A 21,655-nucleotide genomic window follows, 5' to 3' on the forward strand; every position below is an offset into this window, starting at 1 on the left:
TTTTACTTTAAAAAAAACCCGCAAAAAATGTACTCTCTCTTGCAAAACCAAAATACATGCTGTTAAAGAGAGCAGTCTTACCTGGCGGATCATCTTTCTCAGAGCCGGATCCTCCAGATTCCACAGGCAAGTTGTCAAAAGACTGAGATCAGATTAAAAAACAAAAACAAAAAAAACAATGAAACAGGGTTTAGACCATCCATATTACTATACACAGAAGGGCTGCAAATAAACATAGTATCAATAAATCATTTGGCGTACTTTTGCGACCCCTATGAACTTTACTCTGCCGGCCGACTATGCAGTTCATTTTACTTGACAATTCAGGCCAGTAGGGCACTTCCTGGTTTTAATAGGCCTGTGAATGCACTAACCTCATACAACCAACGTTCATTTTACTCGTCCCCTTTAAATCTTATTGTGCAGAAATAATTCTAAGCATTTGATTGACTACATCATTAAGTACTTGAGAGGATTAGGGCCAGTAAAGGGGGGGTGTGTGGTGGTTGGGTGGGAGGCAGGATTCTGACTTTATTCGCAGGATTCTGACTTTATTCGCAGAATTCTGACTTTAAAGTCTATCTATGTGCAGTGGCCGTCATGCCACCTACCAGCTCTGTGGCTGCTGGAACGTTAAACACTCCTACTAACCCGCCTAAACCGCAACACTTCCTTAACTCACCCATATTAAGACGCTTCTCCACCCAGCCCAGCACTTCTTTTGTGTCTGCGTCTCATGTGGCGTCATTTTCTGGTTTAAAGTCAGAATTCTCTATTGGTTTTAACTGAATGTAGAATTGTTAACCTTTTTTTTACTTTTAAGTGAGAATTCTCACTTTATTCTCAGAATTGACTTTAAAGTGAGAATTCTCACTTTAAAGTTGACTTTATTATTATTATTATTTAGAATAGCTCTTCGTCAAAAAGTCAGAATTCTCACTTTAAAGTCAGAATTCTGAGATCAAAGTCAGAAGTCTGAGATCAAAGTCAGAAGTCTGAGATCAAAGTCAGAATTCAGATTGAAGTGAGAATTCTCACTTTAAAGTTAGACTTCTGAGATTAAAGTCTGAACTTTCACTTTGAAGTCAGAATTCTGAGATTGAAGTCAGAATTCTGACTTTAAAATCAGACTTCTGATATTAAAGTGATAAAGTGAAAATTCTGAGATTAAAGTAAGAATTCTCACTTTAAAGTCAGAATTCTGAGATTAAAGTCAGAATTCTCCCTTTTAATTCAAATCTTGCCAACCCTTTTTTTTCTCTTCCTAGCCTAATCCTCTTCCGTAATTACGCAACTTACCCTGCTCGTCTTAGTTAGGGGGAGCCCTAACACTGATCCATTCTCTACATCTCCCATAAGGAAGTCAGACACTCTGAAAAATAAAAGAAGTTCTAAAATTAGAATGCATTTTGATGCAGAAAAGCTTACATCAGCGTCTCATGTGGCGTCATCAGCATGATACCTACACATTGCCAACGGTGAATGCCAATTTGTCAATTGCGGAGTAGATGTCGCTCAAAAGACTCTGCTTGTTCTCTTCGTTCACCTCCTCAAAATTCACTCCTATCAAATGGAGATGAGGCGAGATTAAGTCAAGCTTCCCCGTCGTAATGTAAAATGAGCGCACTGGAGACTTCCTGCACAATTTGGTTCAAACTCCTTGAAAGCCACCCACTCTATGCATAATATAAATTGTTTTATGTTGTTGTCTCAAATCACAGAACAAATTGTGAAGTCAACCAAAAGCATCCAAAACAAATTTGTATGCGAGCTCTGAAAGGATAAACAAAAACTCCCAACTGTATATAAATGGGCTGTAATCGGGAAATACAGTAGCTTCCGGAGCAAGTCAAAACACGCTGATGACTGAAGACAGAATAGGGGGAAAACACCAATGTAAATATGGTTGTAATCAGTCTTCACAATAACCTTCCTGTCCTGACTGTGCAGAGAAAAAATAAACTAGATGCTCAGAAAGCAAGTACAATAAATCAGTGATGTAACTGCCGCTTGCTTGAGGAAACTCTGGTCTTTCCTTCCATTGGGACAATGGCGATTTCTAGAGTACTAAACACAAACTACCCGACTTTTCAATTGGATACGCTATGCTTATTATTTGAAGTTTCTCCGTTCAGTTTGAAGGCAGGAAAATGATGGTTGTGGTGTGACAAACGAAAAAGCAGTCCTATTAACGAAAGGGTTTTTGAAATCTGCAAAGAAGAATGATTCAGACCCCATGACCTTACGCCACAAGACAACTGTATTCTAAAAACTATAAATACCTACCTGTAATGTAGATTTCCCCCCCAGAACCTTGGTCCTGTTCAATAGGCAATCCCATCTTGATAAATCACGACGATCACTAAACTAGATGTCTTATACATTCTTCCCATTTTGCTCTAGTTTTTATCCTCAGTCAAGCAATTTTGAGTACAGTATGAAGAAAAAATCCAGCTGGAAAAAAAAAGATCTGACTTATAGATGAGGCCAAACAATTTTCTTCAAATGACCAATGATCCGAGTGGTCCTGGGAACAACGCGTCGTCACCATTGAAAGCACGCAACTCCCTTATGCTTTTACACTGCCTCAGCTTCTGTCCAACCCCTAACCCCTCAACAGGACATCCTGAGCCTTGTTAGAATACAATGCCAGTACTCGCACAGTGGTCCAAATGCGGAAGTTACATCATTGAGAAAAAATGGTATTGTTTCAGTGGAAAAGCACAACACTCTCGCACAAATGAATCCAGGTAGTATATATTTTTTCGGTTCACCGTAAACACTAATGAGAGGGACCCCTAAGGATGCCTTGTTGGTATACCAGGTAACACAAATCACAACTCTGAACAAATATGTCAAATTATGATGACACATGAGGATTGTAATTATCAAATTACTTATCTGGTCCATTATCACCTAAGATAGGGGTGTCGAACGTAAGGCTCGTCAAGGGGTTTAATTTGTTTAATTCATCTGTGTCTCTCTCTCTGTGTCTCTCTCTCTCTCTCTTTCTCTCTGTGTCTGTGTGTGTGTGTCTCTCTCTATATCTATATCTATATATATCTATATCTATATATATCTATATATACACACACACACACACACACATCTCTCTCTCTCTCTCTCTATATATATATATATCTAAATAAATATATATATATACATTTCCCATGGTCACCAAGCCCTAATTGCTGGCTTGTATTAGAAAGATTTGGTGACCCAAAGACATTGTAACTTACCTTTCACTGCAGTGATGACAGTTCCAGCTGCACTCAGAATATCAACTGAGTTGAGGCTCTGGTGTTTGCTGACGACAGTCGACAAGACTGCCAGCATCTCCCCGAGACGCTCGTGGACTGCCTTGTGGAGGAAGGCTTGGTGCTCTGTGAAGTCACAAGTTGGAAAGAGTTTTGTGGCGTTCAAGCAGACCAACTGCTTTAATTAATTCATGTGAAAAAGTAGTCTAATTATCTTTACTGTGATGTAGGAAATAAGAGCGATTGAAGACATGACCTGCATGGCTTCACCATTCATCCCATTTTGAAGTAAAATTACAATGGATTTATACTGTAAATGGTTGGTGTAATATAGGGGGTATATCGGTAAAGCACTGACGGCAAATCAAAGAGGCACTCGCTCAAGCCCAGGTGCGTCCTTTGGCAGTAAAACAATTGAAAATTGTTACGTTGCTTGGCAAATTGATTGACAAAACACTTCTAAACCAGGAAGCGTGATTCCCCCTGAAAGTTTGATCAAGAGCCCAGAGAATTACAAATCTCCCATCCTACAAACAAATGGTGCACCCGTGCTGCCAACAGGATCACGACATAACATTCCGGCTTTCCTGGTGTAAAGGGTGGCCATGGCAGCCATGTCAGACAACTGCCATCCATTCACAGCAGTTGCGGTCAACACTAAAGCAGTCAATGGTCTGTCTAGGCAACAAGGCCATAAAGCAGGCCTGGCAGTGGGATTGCAGTCAGCTCAGTAACCTACATAGAGAACTCATACCTGAAAGCCAAGTGCATAAACACCCACGACCTATTGCGACCTTACTACAATTAGAAGTTTGCAAGTCTGTTAATCAGAAGCCCCTTTTTAAACAGAAATGATGAGGTAAGAAACCTAAAAACACAGCCTGTGATAAGGGTGGGAATTGAAGTTCTGCCATGAAGTCAGCAAGCTAACAAGAAAACAGCGTATGTCTGTATAAAGGGGACACCTGACTACTCTATACAATTACTGTTATGTAGTATACAAAGCTGATTTTCAAAGCCATCACCCCCTCTACAATACAAAAAAATGTAACATAATGCAGACTTAAGTGATTATTTTTTAAACCGCAAAACCCTACAGCATTGGTTGTTGCATAACTATGAGCGGGTTGCTTACAGTCCATTTTTCTGCCTCACACTGCTCCATTCCCTCCAACAATCCCACTGACAGCCAAAGCCACATTTGCGCTGATGATCACCCCAGGATTACCTCCTCATGGAGAAGGGGATCAGAAAGACTTTAGCTGTCGCCCATTTTTCCTTTTATTCATTAGCTCTCTTTTTGGAGTGGGACAAATAGTGCAACCAGCGGGGCTAATACAGGGGGGTCTGCGTGGACATATTGACAATGCTTGCTGTGGTGATACGGAAAATCAAGCCAGCTAAACAGTCTGTGACAAGTTCCCATCAGAAGGTAAACCACATTTACAGGAAAAAGAAACATTGGGGGGGAACATACAAACTTAGAGAGAAAAGGGGGTGCAGCAGCAACCAAGTGAGCCTGAGTGAGAACAACGTCGTAATGAATTGTAGAATTGTAGTGTAAGAACTGTTTTTCACCATTTCAGGGCTAAAACAGAGGAACATGACACTTCAGCATGAATCGCCTCTCCCCTAATAAAAAGTATAAGAGCAAGGAGGCTGACTCAATGGGTGAGCCTGTTAGCTTGCAAGCTAGCTGGTGGCTAGCACCCGTTGTCAGAGCATGGAAAGCCCAGCAACGACTCGTTTGATATATTCCAGCCACTGGGGTCTTTAAGCAGATATAATTCATGGCTCAAACATGGTAGGTTTGTGTACGTATAAGAAAGACGTGTGGTATTTGAGTGAAAGTTGAGCGGGGCGTGGTTACAGTGGACATGCCCGCACAGTGACGGTAGAAATAAAGGCTTGATTTCTTACAATTTATTCTCTGTGATGTGTCAAATTTACAAGACATTTTTATGATCACTTCACTTTACAGGGAATTCAACGATGACACTTTCAAATTCATGTGAAAAATCTTTAACAAGGTATGCAAAAAAGCTGACATGTATCCTAAAACCAGACACTTTAAATTTCAAATGAAAATAACAAAAAAATAAAATACTATTTAAAAAAAAGAAGTACTTCTTGCCTCCAATGATTTGCGCTAGCCAAAAGCTTCGCCGCAGGACCTTTAGACACTCCTTCCCCATAGCAACCATGTTCATTCATCTTCATCACATGTCATGCACAGCTTCTTCAGCTGCTAAGAAACTGGTAGATTTTAATGACAAAAGCGTCTTTCCTTTTTGTTTTAACTGTCCAACTACTAAAATAAACCAAAAAGTATCTCATGTGTGCGTGCTTCTGGCTAAGATTAAATTCACCAAAACCGTCTTTTATTAGGGTAGTTTTTTGGCATTCAAAAAACTGGGTAAAAGACCGATGTGGCTATTTGGTAGGATACACTAGGTGTCTCCAGGAGTGCTTTTTCAGACCAGTTGTCATAAAGAGACACTTGAGCATCATAAAGCGCTTTAATACGGGCACCGGCTCTATTTTTAATACCCACATTTGAACAAACTCATTCGGCTTCTTTGAGAAGTCAGATACTAATCAGGCATGACAATTTTAACTACAAAAACTGTGCATGTGTGTGTGTTTACCCACGATAAAGTTTTAAAGTTTCCAACAAGCTGCTTCAACCCCTGTGTCCTTAATTGGTCTTAGTTAAGATCCCCAGACATTATCCTTTCTAATTGTTAAAATAAATAAAATAGCCCGAATCATCCTGGCACATGCTTCACAACCCATTCAGTGAAGTGAATCCCCAGTACAGGAGGCATAAACCTAGAGGTTTATTAGGGACTACCCTAAACCATGAATGGCCACAAGATAGAGGGTTTCCTTTAAAAGGTCTCATTGGCTGCAATCTTCAATGGCCATCCTACATTGAGGCTAATTAGCAAGACATTATAGCTGTGTGGACCAGCACAGCAAGGCACGGGACCAAGTTAAAAGACTGATTATTTAACCCCAGAACTGCTTTTCAGTGAGAAACACAAAGCACAGACAACTTGTTCCCACCAGGAAGGGTCTGTTCAAGGCATATCTGACAAATAACACATTTAGATTCGACAGCTGTACTCTTGTTTTAAAGAGCGGACATTAAGTTTAAAGAGAGGTTCTGGGAAGATCCTTCTGGCCACAGGGAAAACCAGGGTTTGAAAGACAAACTTGTTTGAGAGCAGAAAAACTCAGTATTGTCCCTGGGGCCACTAGCAAACAGTGGGACAGGTCACCTCGTAGACATGACCACATGAAGCATTTATGGAACAATAAATTTCAACAGCAGCTTTTCACTTTTCACACCAATGAAGGACGTTTTGGTGGGAGGATGGTAAGGCATGACAGGGGAGGAGCTCTGGCGAGTACGGGAGGGAAAATATGAAAGGAGAAGGGGGTTGTGTGTTATTTGGGGTAGTTCTCTTCCTGTGGGATTTGTCCCAACTTTACCCCTGCACAGCACATCCCCGCTATGAGAGAAGGAGTGCAAGACATTCCATGGCATAATAAGGCCGGGTGAATGAAAGCTATGGAGGGATCAGACCTTGAGCCTGATGAGAAGGAGGCCGCGGATCAGGAGCTCCTCGCAGGCTGCCAAAAACACATTGCCAGGCTTTTACTTCATTAGCGTCATGGAAACCCAACATTCCAGCCTCTTGTTTGGTCGTGGGGATGGGAGTTGCGGCGAGGGGCGCGGGGGGAGCCATAATGAAAACATTGTCAGAGAATTCACCATCAAGATGACACCATAATAATAAAACATTCAGAAATCTCTCCAGCTTTCTCAAAAATGTTACTCAGGAATTATATACTATATTTTATAGTAGGTTATACATGCTGATTTTCTGTTGAAATGTTACTCTGAAAATGGAATGATATAACCCCCAATCCCATAGATGGATAATTACTAATTACGGGCTTTGTTTCAATGACATGACCCAATAGTGCCTGAGACAATATGACTTGGCAACATTCCATTGACTGCTACCTATGCTCAATTATGCACATTGCAAATCTTTATGGTCCAAAGCATCTGAAAAAGGGGCATGGGGGTTTATTGTCTCATCGAGTGTGAAACCAGTAAACATGTCACAAATATGTCTTCAAAGGTTAGATCGCACAGGGAGGCAAGCCATAGTAAAGGTGGGCTAATAACCAATAGGGTGCCGCACGAGTGCTATTTTTTAGACCGCAAAGCCGTGTGACGTCAGCAGCGTGAACCGGAAGGGGGTCAACATAGAAGCGCGCTCGCAGACGACACATGCTAATACTGCTTGTTTTTGTTTATCTCTGAAAAAGAACTGTAAACACCACTGCTGTGAAACTTGCAGAAACAACTCCAAACACTACAACCATCCACATATGAAGGATGTGTTGTTTTTATTTGTTTCCCAAGCCAAAAACTCAGAGGAATGTGAACGGGGGTCAACTTGTGTGGACATCCAAAAGAGCAGTTTAACGCCAGCTTCATATGTAAAAAAATAAAATAAAAAAAAACACTGTTGGGGGCCATGCATGCTCCTACAGTTGACAATCCTGATCCCTTGGTGGCCGCCGCCTGTCCTTAAGAGGTACGCGATTTTCTTTGTTTTTTTATTTGCCGTTTTGCCCTTCCCCCGACTACCAGAGGACAATAATGAATGATGAGGAAAAATGCTAAAATGACTTTGCGACTGTTGTTCGGACCTACGAAACAGCCTCAATAAGCGAGAAGGATAAATAATTGAAAGAATTTAGGTTTGTTAATATAGCGAGGGTTGTTGGTTGTGCCCAAGTAGATTTTCCGATCACTAAACACACAAAAAAAGCAATAAAAATGTACTCCCAACAACTGTTAAAGATGTAAGACGACCAGATATGACAGACAGGGCATATAGTGGTAAAGTATAGCTTGTTGAAACTGGACAATGTCAGTGTCAGTTGTGTAGGACAATGTTTTTGGGGGGAAAAAACAACAACCTTTACCTCTGGATCAGGTCGGCTCTTTTCCCCCGTCTTTTTCAACCCTCTACACTCAAGCCATCTCTTCAATTGAACATTAGCATGTTCTTCAACATCTATACCAGTGAGTTTGGCACCAGGGACATCATTCTTGGACAGAATTAGTAGGTTTAGCACAGTAGACATCTCGCTCGTAGACTGTTTACGTACGTCTAGCATGACTGACTCGCCGAGTTTGAATTTATTTTCTTCTCCATTGAGCTCAGGAGCTCTGTTTTATTGAGGAAAGACAGATACCACTTAGATATCCCCCACCTCCACCACCAACAGTTGAAGCCCTGAAAGATGGCATTCCAACTATGCTCTCTTCTTTAAGAAAAACACACCCCCACCCCTAAAAAACCCACACCATAATCTGGCAGCCAAACTGGTCAAGCATAAGGGCTAAAAGCTTATGCTTGTTCCCCAAAAACATGTATTGTATGCAAAAGGGACATCGGCAGGCCAGGAAGCGAAGACGGCCCCCTTTTAGTGCACCTGTCAATGGGCATAACAAGGAGGTGAGGGGCTGAATCTGAACACAAAGGGCGGCTATTTGGCTTTACTGTCATCCTGATCACGAGTGAATGGCTTTTGTGAACTTGAAAGCGTACCTTCTAGCCTAAGTTACTCTTGTGACTATTGAAGAATAGTATTCTTTTAAACATGAAGGCTTTACGGGACAATTTTGATTTTTGTACACCATATATGACCTCCAAAATATTTTTGAGAAAGTTATATTTGGTTAAGTACACCAATAAAGATTAGCAAAGCTTTTGACAGGATAAAGGTTAAATTATTTAGTTTTATATTTTTGTAGAGTAGCAAGAGCGAGGTATATGAATTTGTGATATGATCTTCATCTAAGTTACAAATAATTATATGAGGTCATGTTTTTATTGGACACATTTACAGTGCAGGGCGTGAAAATTATGTGCACCCTGAGGCTAATGACGGAGTCAGGAATCAGCTAACCGTGAGTCCAATTAATGCAACTATATTGGAGGAGTCAAAGAAAATATGTGCTGACCTCAACCAGACCGTCAGAAGAGTGAGTCACAGAATGTATCCCACGGATTTGTACCTCATTTTTGTTTATGACCAACTCCTGACAAATAATCTTTCTCTCCCTTTCACTCACTCACTCCTTCAATTCTTTTCTTCATTCCAATCCCTAATTCCTTTCAGGTGAGTGTTGAAATGTTAAGCAGTTTTTAATCCGGAATTGCTCCACACAGCAATGCTTTTTTTTTGAGTTTCAACATGAATTTCAGAGTTCCAGACCGCATGTCTGCTCTGAAGGCTGTGCTGTTCTATTAGTCACGTTAAATGTAGCAATAGTCACCTAGCAACATTCTGATGCATATTACATTTCTGGAATATGAGTTATGAAGCAAAATCCAGCCGTTTGTAATCCACCTAAATCGACTGAAGATGACATCAATGTTGCTTAGGGCTCCGGCAACGACCAATCAGAGCGCACCCGTTTTCTGAAGCTGCGCTTTAATTACTTGTTACCTGAGACCTGAGCGACTGTGATGTCATCTCCGGGCGACAGCAAGTGGCAAAATGGCCGCCCCCTGAGATGGATTACAAACGGCTTGATTTTGCTTCATAACTCATATTCCAGAAATGTAATATGAATCAGAATGTTGCTAGGTGGCTATTGCTCCATTTAACGGCTGGATATTGCTGCTTAACTCTTATTCCATAATACCATATTTAGACTGGTGGGGCTGCATAGAACATATTGTTAAAAAATAATAATAATTAGGGGTAGACTAAAGTCAGTAAAAGTACATAATTTTGTTGACTGCAACTCCTTTCAGGAAATGTGAAGATTTTACAAACTAGTAAACTAATTGTGAAAATACTAATTAAATGTACTCGACACAACAGTCAGTCAAAGTAGTTTCGATCAAATTGCTACACTGCCCCTCACTGTTGAAAATGCATATCGCTGATTTAATGCCACTGTGCCTAATTGGAGTTGACGTTAATCCAAAGCAGGGACAGAAGCCACAAATTCAGCAGCTACTTAAGATTATTCGGAAGGATAAAACTGCCGCCCTTGTTTAAAAAATACCAGCAGGACAAAATGGGTATTCTGTTGACACTGCCACATGAGAGGAGACCCCAAAAACGACACTTTTGTTCAACTGTTACCTTTGGTATCGTCAAATAGAGCAAGCCATTTTCAACAGCGATATGTCATTCCTATAACAGCGGGACATTGTATGAGATCCAAAGTCAGTACAGAACATTTACACTCCTATAAGCGCAAAATACAATGTATTCCAACATTCAGTCCACTGTATGGTCACAACATTAAACCAGTGCATAAACTATATTGAGTCGTAAAAGACTTATAAAGTTTAAAACCATGTACAGCCCTTCCCTTTACAGTGATTCTTATTTGTCAAGTCTCAAGTGTGGGAATCTTGGATTGTGCTGAAATGTGTGGCAGACTAAGCCGCTTTAGAAAAAGAAAAAGAAAAAAAAGAGTACCCATAAATATAAATCTTTCTCAGGGGGGAAGGTAAGAAAGACACTTAGAGGATGTTCCCTCTGGTTCTAAACTGAAAACAGCTTACAAATCAGCTGCAGTACAGTTAAGGCTATTAAACTTGACAAGTTAGCATGTCTTTGCCACCTGTATACAAGGTGCCACCCATTGTAAACTGATGAAGCTTGTGTTGCTTCGTTCATCGTGACATGGTTCCTTTTAAAAAGAGAACAAAGAGATGTCACAAAACATTGGGCATTAATCCCTAAAATATTCAATTCTACCCTAGAAAGCAGTAAAGAGCGGTGTATTTAAACAAGAAGCAATTAAGGTAATGTAATAAATCCTTTCAGTCAGCTTAGTTCGCAAGATAAGTATACACTATGATTAAATCGAGACGATATTCTTTTAAGTGTCCAAGACAATCAAAGTATCTTGATCTTAAAGAGATGATTTTTTTTTTTCACGTTGGAAAGGATAATTTACACTGGCTTTAAATACAAGCACATTAGAAGAACCATAAAAGGAACTTTTCAGAGGCAAGAAGCTGCTAGCAGTACTTAACAGCCGATCCCAGAAAACCCAGCGGGATCGACTGTCTAAACAGAGGAGAGTTAGAGCCTTTAAAAAAAAGTCTGGATGGTTGGTGAAAAGCCCAAGTAGGGCTAATTTTGCACTCAAATCACTGAAAAATATTTTTAGGCTTTCTCAGAGGACCCACACCAGAGTTTCTCAGAACGCTGAATTGTAATTGCAGAACACTGTCCAAAAAAAGAACAAGATACAAACGAAACAAGACTACCCAAAATGTATTTTAGACAATTCAAATCTAAGCTATTACAGTGTAGCTGAGCTGTGTCCATGTTCATTACACAACACCTGAGGTAAGGTATTCACTCAAATAATGATTAACTAAAGATTCCTCATGACTCAGAGTAAATAGTTGACATAGGGGAAGGGGAATGAGTCATGCGCATACTGTACATTTTCAAATAACGCTTTGACAGATGACGGCGTGTAGAATGATCAAAGATGCATTTTGTTCATTTTTAAAAGAGCACTCATCATTCCTGTAGAGACACTCGGGCTTATCGCAGTATTTAAAAGTTGCTGTGTCAGTGGCAGGATTCCTCTGAAGCACAGCAATTAACCTCACCCAGTCTAAGCTCAATATGAATGTACAGTACTGCATTTAAATGTCATTAAAGGCTTTAGATTTTCATGCTAATGAATGTTCAGCTTTGTGACTAATTTCAATGCTGCTCAAAATGGGTCTTAGCAAATTAACTCATTCACTGCCATTGACGTCAAAAAAGTCATTTTTTCCACTATTGTTCCCAAGAGTATAAAAACCTTTTTTTTTATTGTACATTCAGAACAGATATAAAATGTATGATTAATCGTGAGTTATCTATTGAAGTCATGCGATTAATTACAATTAAAAAATGTAATCGCCTGATGCGATTTAAAAAAAGAAAGAAAAGATTATTAAAAATTAGGAGCGTTAGGCGATTAAAAATGTTAATTGTAATTAATTGCATGACTTCACGAGTTAAACTTAATCACAAATTTTATATCTGTTCTAAAAGTACAATTAAAAAAAGTGTAGGTTTTTATACTCTTGTTAACAAAAGGGTAAAAAAAAAAAGTTCAACTAATAGAAATAATTACAATGAATCTTTGACGTTTATAACCATCAATGGCAGTGAATGAGTTAAGACAAAGATCATTTCTGTAGAGCACAAGTTTCTACACTCTCAATAAAGATCCAATAAAAACTAGAGGTGCAAGCAGCTATAAAGGGCCCTCGCAAAACTGGGTACTGTCACATAGGACAAGAACACTCTAAACTAGACAAAGTGAAATTTCTAAAGAAATTGAAGTAACTTGAAAGATACATTATGTGGAAAATTGCAAATAATTAATTGTAACTGAAAGATAAATGAATAAAAAGACACTTGAACTCTAATCTGTCTGAGGTGGGATTCGAACCATCGTTTCCTGTTTACCAGTAAAAGCTCCGCAGCACTAGCTGAAGAGTTGTCCAAGTGGGGTTTGAACCCAGGTCCTCCATGGTGGCAGGCTCTAAACACTGATCCAATACTGTCGTAGAAGAATCTGTGACATTGTATATAATTGTTGTGAATATAGAACAGAATAAAAACGTAATAATAATGAATGCCATCAAAAGTAATGTCTGTGAAGTAATTTGACAATGATTACTATTCAGAATTGCATTTGTACTGTTTGTTGAAATAGGACCTCTATAAAAGGACCAAAAAATGGCGACAAATTCCAAAAGTATATAAAAATGGAGGATTTCCTGTTTAAGAATGTTTTGTATATGTTGAGGCTGTTACAAATGCCTCCAAATGTTGATGTCTCGAGGTGATTCACGCAGCAGTCGCTGCTCGGGCCCTAATAATGTCCTAGATTTTAATTTGGTTGTTTGAGCAAAGGAGGGAAAAACTAATTAACTACACCTTGCTTTCAACTTTCCATTGTTAATGCTGGCTGGTGCAGTTTTTACGCTTGTGCAGTTGACGCAAAAATTGGCCATCATTCTGCTTGGCAGAGCTTGAAGGTGTAAACACAGAAGGCACACCTGTCTTACTAAAATAGGCAGCCTTGTAGTCAACACACCCCGACTCCCACAACAGCTCCCAAATCTGCACTGAATTTGAGAGAGAAAAAAACAAACCCTGTTGGTTGTGGTTCCAAATGTTTGCTACTTTAACTCATTCACTGCCAATGACGGCTATAGACGTGAAAATTGTATTGTAACTATTTCTATTAGTTTAACATTTTTTCCCACTTTTGTTAACATGAGTATGAAAACCTAGATTTTTTTAATTGTACATTTAGAACAGGTATAAATATTTTGATTAATTATGAGTTAACTAGTGAAGTCATGGTGATTAATTATGATTAAAAAAATGTAATCGCTTGACGGCCCTAATTTTTTTTCTTTTTTCTTTTAAAAAGAAAAGATTATTTGGAAAAAATACTTTAAAAAAAAAGATGATTACAATGAGGGGCGCAGGCGATTACATTGTTTCGTAATTAATCGCATGACTTCACTAGTTAACTCACGATTAATCACAAATTTTATATCTGTTCTAAATGTACAAAATATATTTTTTAGGTTTTTATACTCTTGTTAACAAAAGTGGAAACTAATTTAAACTAATAAAAATAGTTAACATGATTTTTTGACGTCTATAGCCGTCGATGGCAGTGAATGAGTTAAAGTAGCAAACATTTGGCCCACAACCAACAGGGTTTGTTTTTTCTCTCTCAAATTCAGTGCAGATTTCAGGAGCGGTTGTGGGAGTCGGGGTGTGTTGTCTACGAGGCTGCTTATTTTAGTAAGACAGGTGTGTGTAAAATGTATTTTTGACGTCAATGGCAGTGAACGAGGTAATATGATTGAGTGCCTATTTACCATCAAATACAAAAGGGCCAGAGAAGACCACCCTCACAGCTCACTCATATGGTCTCATGATGTCCTCTGTGACCCCAGTGAGGACCAACCTCTAAATAATAACCCCCTCCAATCACTGACATGTCCTTCACAAGTGTGCGGTGGACTAGGTCACAACCTTACAGAAGAATGTAAATATCTACATTACAACCCAGCGGAGAGTTTGTGTGCAGACAGTGGACACCAGACAAGTCACATAAACAACTTCTGAAGACAGAAATCAGTCATGTGTGCGTCCATTGGCTGTGGCTACATGTTCCACCATGCAGTAATAACCATCTAAGGATGCACTACTAATCAAAATAAACTTAAAATGTCTTATTTGGAGGACTCGGCTGAGGAAGCCCCATAGGGATCATTCTCACAGGCCGCAGCTATTCTGGACTTGGGAAAGTATCAATTTGTGCGAAACGCTGCCGCTTTACAGGAGCGTGTGAGAGTGGGGATGCCGCCAGGGACAATGGGGGTCACGCTCACGTCATTGACTGTGAATTCAGCCGCAAAGGGGACCCAGAGGACCCGGAGCAAAAGCTGAGCATTGTTTTGGACTGTGTGGTAAACAGAGGAGGAAGGGCAGTGGTGGGAGGGTTTTCGGTTACTTTCAGTGAGTGACCACAGCATTGAAAGCTTTGAACTTTAGTGAAGCAGCATGTGGACAATATGGCCGTAAATTGAAGAGGGGTTTAAATCACTTCCAATCACAATGCAAGTCACTGACTCACAGAAATCTGTTAGCTGTCTCAATTTCCACGCTAAACCTTGAAGATGTCGATCACAGATGAGAACCAAATGAAAATGACTAAAATATCATTCGATCGCCACACCAAATGCTATTTTCAACAAGGTTGTACACCTCTACATCTCCATTTTGGTATTCTTGTTAACTCATTCACTGCCATAAATTCATTTAAAAATATATTAAAACTTGGGGCGACAGGCAAATTATTATTTTTTGATTGTAATTAATCATGTAACTTCACTAGTTAATTCACGTTTAATCGCAAATTTTATATCTGTTCTAAATGTACAATGAAAAAAATTCAAGGTTTTCATACTCTTGTTAACAAAAGTGGAAAAAAAAATGTTAAACTAATAGAAATAGTTCAAATGAATTTTTGACGTTTTTAACCGACAATGGCAGTGAATGAGTTAATAATGCATTAGTGGAATATGAGTTAAGCAGCAAAATCCAGCCGTTTTGATCAATATCAGAAGGCGGCCATTTTGCCACTTGGTGTCGAGTGAAAATGACATCACAGTTGCTGAGGTTTCAGGTAACAACCAATCAAAGTTCTGCTTCGGAAAACGGGTGAGCTGTGATTGGTCGTTGCCTGTGCCCTGAGCAACTGTGATGTCCTCTTCAGTCGACAGCAAGTGGCAAAATGGCCGCCCCCTGAGCTGGATCAAAACGGCTGGATTTTGCTGATTAACTCTTATTCCAAAAATGTAATATTAACCAGAACGTCATGTTTAGACTAGTGAGGTCACATATAACATATTATTGTCATGAAATGTTTAAGGTCGGCTTCCCCTTTAATTCTCTTTTGCCTCAATTGTTTTAAAGTAACACTAAGGAACTTTTCAACCTAGATAAAATATTTTCATAACTCTTCTGACGAAACATCGACTAGTTGAACGGTACCCTTGCCAGGCCTGAGGGGGTCTCTATCATTTTTACTGGCACGAAGCAACTTTGAGGAGCATGGTAGGAACATTGCCACACAAAAAAACGACAAATGTGCTGACTGCTTTATGGCAGACGTCAAAAGCTACCCCCGATGAAAGGACAGTCAAGGATCAACATTGGCCCGGATTTTACCTGCTAGCGTGAGCTAAAAAAACGACGCAATGCGCTTGTCCTCGTGGGAAATTAGGTCTTCCTTCAGATATAACAATACCGCTTTTGTCCTCTATGGCGCCACCATAATCAACGTAAACTGAAAGCTCCTAAGTGTTGCTTCAAGACATGATTAATCACCAATTACTTATTTCAACCAATTCACGATCAATGTCATTTTTAACAATCATTTAAGCGAATATTATGCCCATTCGTAGACAATAAGCAGACTTTTGAAATGTTATCGAGGCAAATTTATACCATAAATACTTTCCTCAATAGTGGAGGGTTTTATTTTCAACATCCAAATCCGGCTCTCAAATCTGTCGTTTCCTGCATTTAGCTAAAACAAGCCCTAATGGGAATACTCAGTCACGTTAGCATCTACTACAAGTGACCGCATCCGCATAACTCAGCCCATGTTTACTGAACACATTCCCAAGACATTTTAATTTGAAGTCTGAAAGATGACTCCACTTCATTTTGTCAATATAATGGAAATGGACCCCCAGCAGTTCAGAAAAGTGGTCATTAAGTCACCCATTTATGTTGAAGGTGGCCATTGCACTTCCCAGGTAGTTTTTTCTTTCTTCCTGCATTAGTTATTTGGAATCATCTGCAGCACAGTCTAAAAATCATATTGTCCACCCACCCCATACTTCACCGTAATTATATCATGAACCGGTTTCTGTGTGTCTAGCTAAGAGGGCGCTTATATTTTGTTTGACTAAGTCTCTCAAAGTCAAAAGGCGTCTGTTGCTCCCAGTTGAGGCAGGTCATCAGACTTCTGACGCTTCATATAATCAAGTTTACAATCTAAAAACAGTTGGTTCAAAAGTTACCAATTATGGATCAAAAATGGATCGATCCACTTTATGGATCAATTTGACCCACATTTCTGGGTTGTTTTATACAAAATTACCCAATTGACCCAAGTAAAGGATCTGACCAATATATATGTGTTGTCTTACACTAAAAGACGTATTTCTTGACTCAAAGTTGGGTCAAATAAACCAAAGTAGAGGATCGGTCAATTTTTGACCCATAGTTGGGTTATTTTTGACCCAACTGTTTTTAGAGTGTATTATTCATTTTGCATGTAGTTTGCAGTAGCACAATACTGCACTGTATGATTGTATAGTCATAATGGCCTTATTTTGATTACAGGGGCAGCATTATTTTTATTACAGCATTATTACAATAATAAAATGTGCAAGCTCAACTTTTTCTCCCCTAAGAACGACATTAAACATATTTCTCTTTTCACTATTCTTTGTCAGCAGCAGCCTTTCCCCGTAAGAGAGCAATAGCCTCCAACCAAAAGAGAGATAAGGCCAGTTGATTGGCCGCGCAGCCAAGGCCACAAGAGGACAAAATAGGTACACTGTCTTCAGGGTGTGTACATTACGGTGAAAGCACCAGTGTGTACACAACACTTAGTTGACAGCTACATTGACTACACAGTAAATCCCTACAGTTCAGTTTGCAATCCCACTACTTCACAGAATTGTTAAAATGATCGCTGTTAAGCTTCTTTTTTTTTTATATATATATATATATACTGTTGATACAGTATTTGTGTGTTATCAATTTAAAAACATGGCCAAGGTATATTTAAATAGAGTATTTATAAAATGCTGCAGAAATTCACTTATTGCGGGGTGGTCAATTAAAATAACTCAAAAAAGTGTTCAAAACAGCAAATCAACTCCTACCCACCCAAAGCAAAACTTTTACATCGAGCAGGTGCTTTGGACTGAGCACAAAGATAGCAATCAGGTGATAATGATGGTGATGAAAGTGTAAGTCAACCTTTCTTGACAATAATATGTGACCTCACTAGTCTAAACATGACATTCTGATTAATATTACATTAGTTATGAAGCATAACCCAGCCATTTTTATCCATCTCAGGGGGCGGCCATTTTGCCACTTGCTGTAGACTGAAGATGACATCAATGTTGTTCAGGGCTCAGGCAACGGCCAATCACAACTCACCAGTTCTCTCAAGCTGAGCAAGCTGCAAAATGGCCGCCCCCTGAGCTGGATAAAAACAGCTGGATTTTGCTCCTTAACTCATATTTCACTATAGCTACCAGAATATCATATTTAGACTAATGGGGCTGCATAGAACATATTATTGTCAAAAAAAATTGTTTATGTTGCCTTTCCCTTTAAAGAAACACTTCTTAAGAGACATTATTCCAAACATACGTGCGGAGACGAAAACTCCTCTGAACTGGAGCAGCACATCAGCAAACTTGCGTACATCGCTGACTGTCTGCAAGATGTAGCTCGGGTCTGAGGAGAGGCTTTCGAGGTTGGACGAGTGCATTGGACGGCCCTTGGAGACTTTGTCGGACACAGACGAGCCCAAAGTGACAGTGTTCAAGCTGGAGCTGGAAAATCGAGAGATGCCCAGAGGGAGTTTGTTTCCTCCTGCGCTTCCGCCACCACCACCTTCAGATTCTCCGCCGGTGCTCTGGCGCAACATGGCAGCAAGCATGGCCCTGTGTTCTTTAAGCCCTGTATGCCTGTGGTTCTACTCCGGCCTCAAACTTAACACAGGCCTGCCATAAGGATGAAGGGTTCTGCAAAGTCAACAAGACTGAGTGTTAGATATGGGAAGTATTGTTTTTACAGTATGATTTCTCTAACAAAAACCTGCATGGTGTCAAATTGCTTCTTTTTTTTTTCTTTCTTTCTTTTAATATGCAACAAGAATGACATCTTACAGCTCCAATCAATGCAACCCTGGACCTGATGGCTTTCAAGTGCAAAGATGACAAAAGAAATGTGGCCAGTCGTGTTTCTTTACACCCACGTAAAAATATTTTATAGCAATTAACTATTAAATACGTTGCTAAAGTAATAGTCTGACAACGCCCACAAAATCCGAGCATTTTTAGAAGAGAAGCTCCACTTTGATCTCTTTGAATTTTGCAAGTGTACTTTTAGGACGTATGAAGAGTTGCTGACGCATGGACAGACGTACGTACGCCACTTTGTAAACAACACATAGTCGAATGCCTAAATTGCGTTTCTTGCATGCAGTAAGGGTCCCAACAATATTACACACGTGAATCAAAGCAAGTAGGAGTGTAATTTGATTCTCTCGTTTGCAAAGCGCATACACAACAAATACGTTTGGTCCATTTGCAATACTTTAAATGAAGTGATTAAGTCCAAATCACACAAAGATACGAACCCGAAGCAGAATCCGGAAACATAGCATCTGTGGAAGTTCCAAACGCGCAAAGATGGTCCAAGAAGGTTAGCAATGAATAAACATAGTCCACAGGAAGCGAAGCTATTCGTATGTATCCCAGTCCGGTCCTGGTTGGAGTCTAACGGCGACTTGCCTCCCCTTCCACGAGTGACCTTATCTTTATCGTGGACGCGTGTGACTGTGTTTATGCGTGCGCGCGCGTCTCCTTTAACAACAGGTGCTATGTTTTTAAATTGTAAAGTTATTCGTAAAAGAATATCTACATCCGCTTTTAACTTTCACAATAAATCTTAAAGCTATGTCCTAACAGGTGAAACGCTCACCGATGCGTTTTGTCAGTAGTGACTTTGAGAGATATTAGCGCTCTTCGGTAATGCATTTGATTCGACTGCCATCTACTGGTAAAAGTAAAACAATGCAGTTAACATGATTCATAGGACATTGTAATCAGATTTTGGCTTCGAGTCTCAAGCGTTTTACATCAAGTTCCATCTCAAAAAAATACTTAGCCCTACAAGTACCACCATAATAACCAACATTAAATACACTAACGTAGTAGCCTAAATGTTCATCAAAAACAAGGCAGTGCCCCCACCCCTACCACCTGAAAAGTATATTTCATAAGCTATTGCAACATTATGCACAGTTTGAACACTGACAGTGCGCTATAATTTAGAGAGAAAAAAACATGTACTCAAAATGATGCAATTGAAATTGTATTGCACATAAATAAAATTAGAACTTAAACAGTACATACGATTAAAGGCAAATGTACTTTACTTGAAAATTAAAAGTAGGAATTGGGTTTCTGAAAAGTATTTCCCAATATGTTTAAGGAATTTGTGTAATAAATGCGTTTCTCTTCAATGTTTTACTTTCTAAATTGAATTATTGAGAGAAAACAAATAACTTTCTTATGAAATTGTAATACATAGTGATTCACCTGAACGTGCCTAAATACTAACATTTATAAAAGGAAATCATATATAGAATTCTTTGTCATTAAGTAGGATGCACTAATGGTTTATCCTAATTAAATACTTACATTATGAATATAATCCACCACAGTTACAAAAGTAACAGGGTATCCAATTTGGGATTGATACTGTACTGTATACCATATTTACTTGTACATATTTTGTTTTGCACAAGAAAAACATTACAACAATACTTTCACCTTTCCATTCTATTTTTCAATGATCAAATAAAGGTTCTTAATATCGTTACCATATTTAGTAGTTTATTCATCATAGATTGTCACACGTTAAGTCTTACTTATACAAACAATTAATGTGAGGACATTAAATGGCTGGGGATGTTGTTATGTCAATTTAAGGCATTTGTTTTACTTTATGCTTAAGAGATTGATATTTTATTTATGCCTAAGGAAAATTGATGTTAATAGTCCATTGTAACTTGATGCTTGCCTTGTTTCTTAATAATTGGTTGTGGATGCGTTTGTTCTTTTTTCTCTGCCACATTACAATTAGATGTAGTGTAATTACTGCTCCAATGTCGACAGCCTGGTTTACAAAGTGAACTGCCTAATGGTGACTGATGTTGTAGTGGTTCATCCCAGCTGCAGTATCTGTTATCAGCAGATGGTAGGGTTCATCTTTGACATTTATTTGGGAACTACTTCACATCACCGTCACTGCTGCTCTCGTCAAATGTGACTCAGGTTTGGAAAAAAAAATACACATGAGAACACCCCCGCCCGCCCCCATATGTCACAGGGTTAAAAAGAGGAACGTGAGATTAGAGCTGTGGTTAGGAGCCAAAAGTGTCAGTTTTCTTTTTGCTTTTGTCAGTTACAAATAAATGGGCAAACACAGGCATGTTTTTTTGGGTCCTTTTTACACTATGTGTTGTTTGTAATTATTCTACAGACACTATTAACAGTTCATACATTGCCTTTTTTTTTGTGATCAACACCAAATGTTTTGTACATAGAACATAATCATTTCAAAAAAAATTGAAAAGTTTTATGTTTAGTCTGTTTGATAAATCATTTGAACATTAGCTTGGCGTATTGATTGAATTAAGTGCTCTGGACTTAAAAGCTCTCACAGGTGAATCTCAGCTTTTGGGTATAATTTCAGTAAAATTCACAAAACAGGGTTTTCTTAAAGCGCAAAAATAAATGTGTTGTGTGCATAAAGAAAATCTGAATCAGAAATGTCACATTTTAAAACTATTCATTAGAACCATGTACAAACTTTTTTAAATCATTGATATTAAAACACTGTCTGCAATCATTCAAAAGTTGACTGGAGACTACATATAATATTTACAACATGAAAGAATGCCCTGC

The 21,655-nt window shown here is 39.0% G+C and overlaps 1 protein-coding gene across 3 annotated transcripts in view; it reads right to left on the reverse strand.

The window, feature by feature from the left end:
* Window positions 1–19,661, reverse strand: part of arhgap29a (Rho GTPase activating protein 29a) — a 31,531-nt gene extending 11,870 nt beyond the window's left edge. Inside the window, exons 1-6 of one of the 3 annotated variants that reach the window (XM_086066294.1) lie at window positions 19,321–19,661; window positions 18,327–18,703; window positions 3,240–3,383; window positions 1,467–1,563; window positions 1,300–1,372; window positions 82–142 (exon numbers count right to left, since the gene is read on the reverse strand). In XM_086066294.1, coding sequence (XP_085922420.1) covers window positions 82–142; window positions 1,300–1,372; window positions 1,467–1,563; window positions 3,240–3,383; window positions 18,327–18,618 — 667 coding nt within the window. In that variant the 5' untranslated portion in view covers window positions 18,619–18,703; window positions 19,321–19,661. Of the gene's footprint in view, window positions 1–81; window positions 143–1,299; window positions 1,373–1,466; window positions 1,564–2,286; window positions 2,555–3,239; window positions 3,384–18,326; window positions 18,704–19,320 lie in introns of those variants that run through there. The other 2 variants (XM_086066295.1, XM_086066296.1) reach the window with 2 other exon arrangements.
* Window positions 19,662–21,655: the final 1,994 nt, after the last annotated feature.

Source organism: Leptonotus elevatus, chromosome 21 (assembly GCF_054856555.1).
Source record: "Leptonotus elevatus isolate MCC_2025b chromosome 21, RoL_Lele_1.0, whole genome shotgun sequence".
NCBI classification, from domain to species: Eukaryota; Metazoa; Chordata; class Actinopteri; order Syngnathiformes; family Syngnathidae; genus Leptonotus; species Leptonotus elevatus.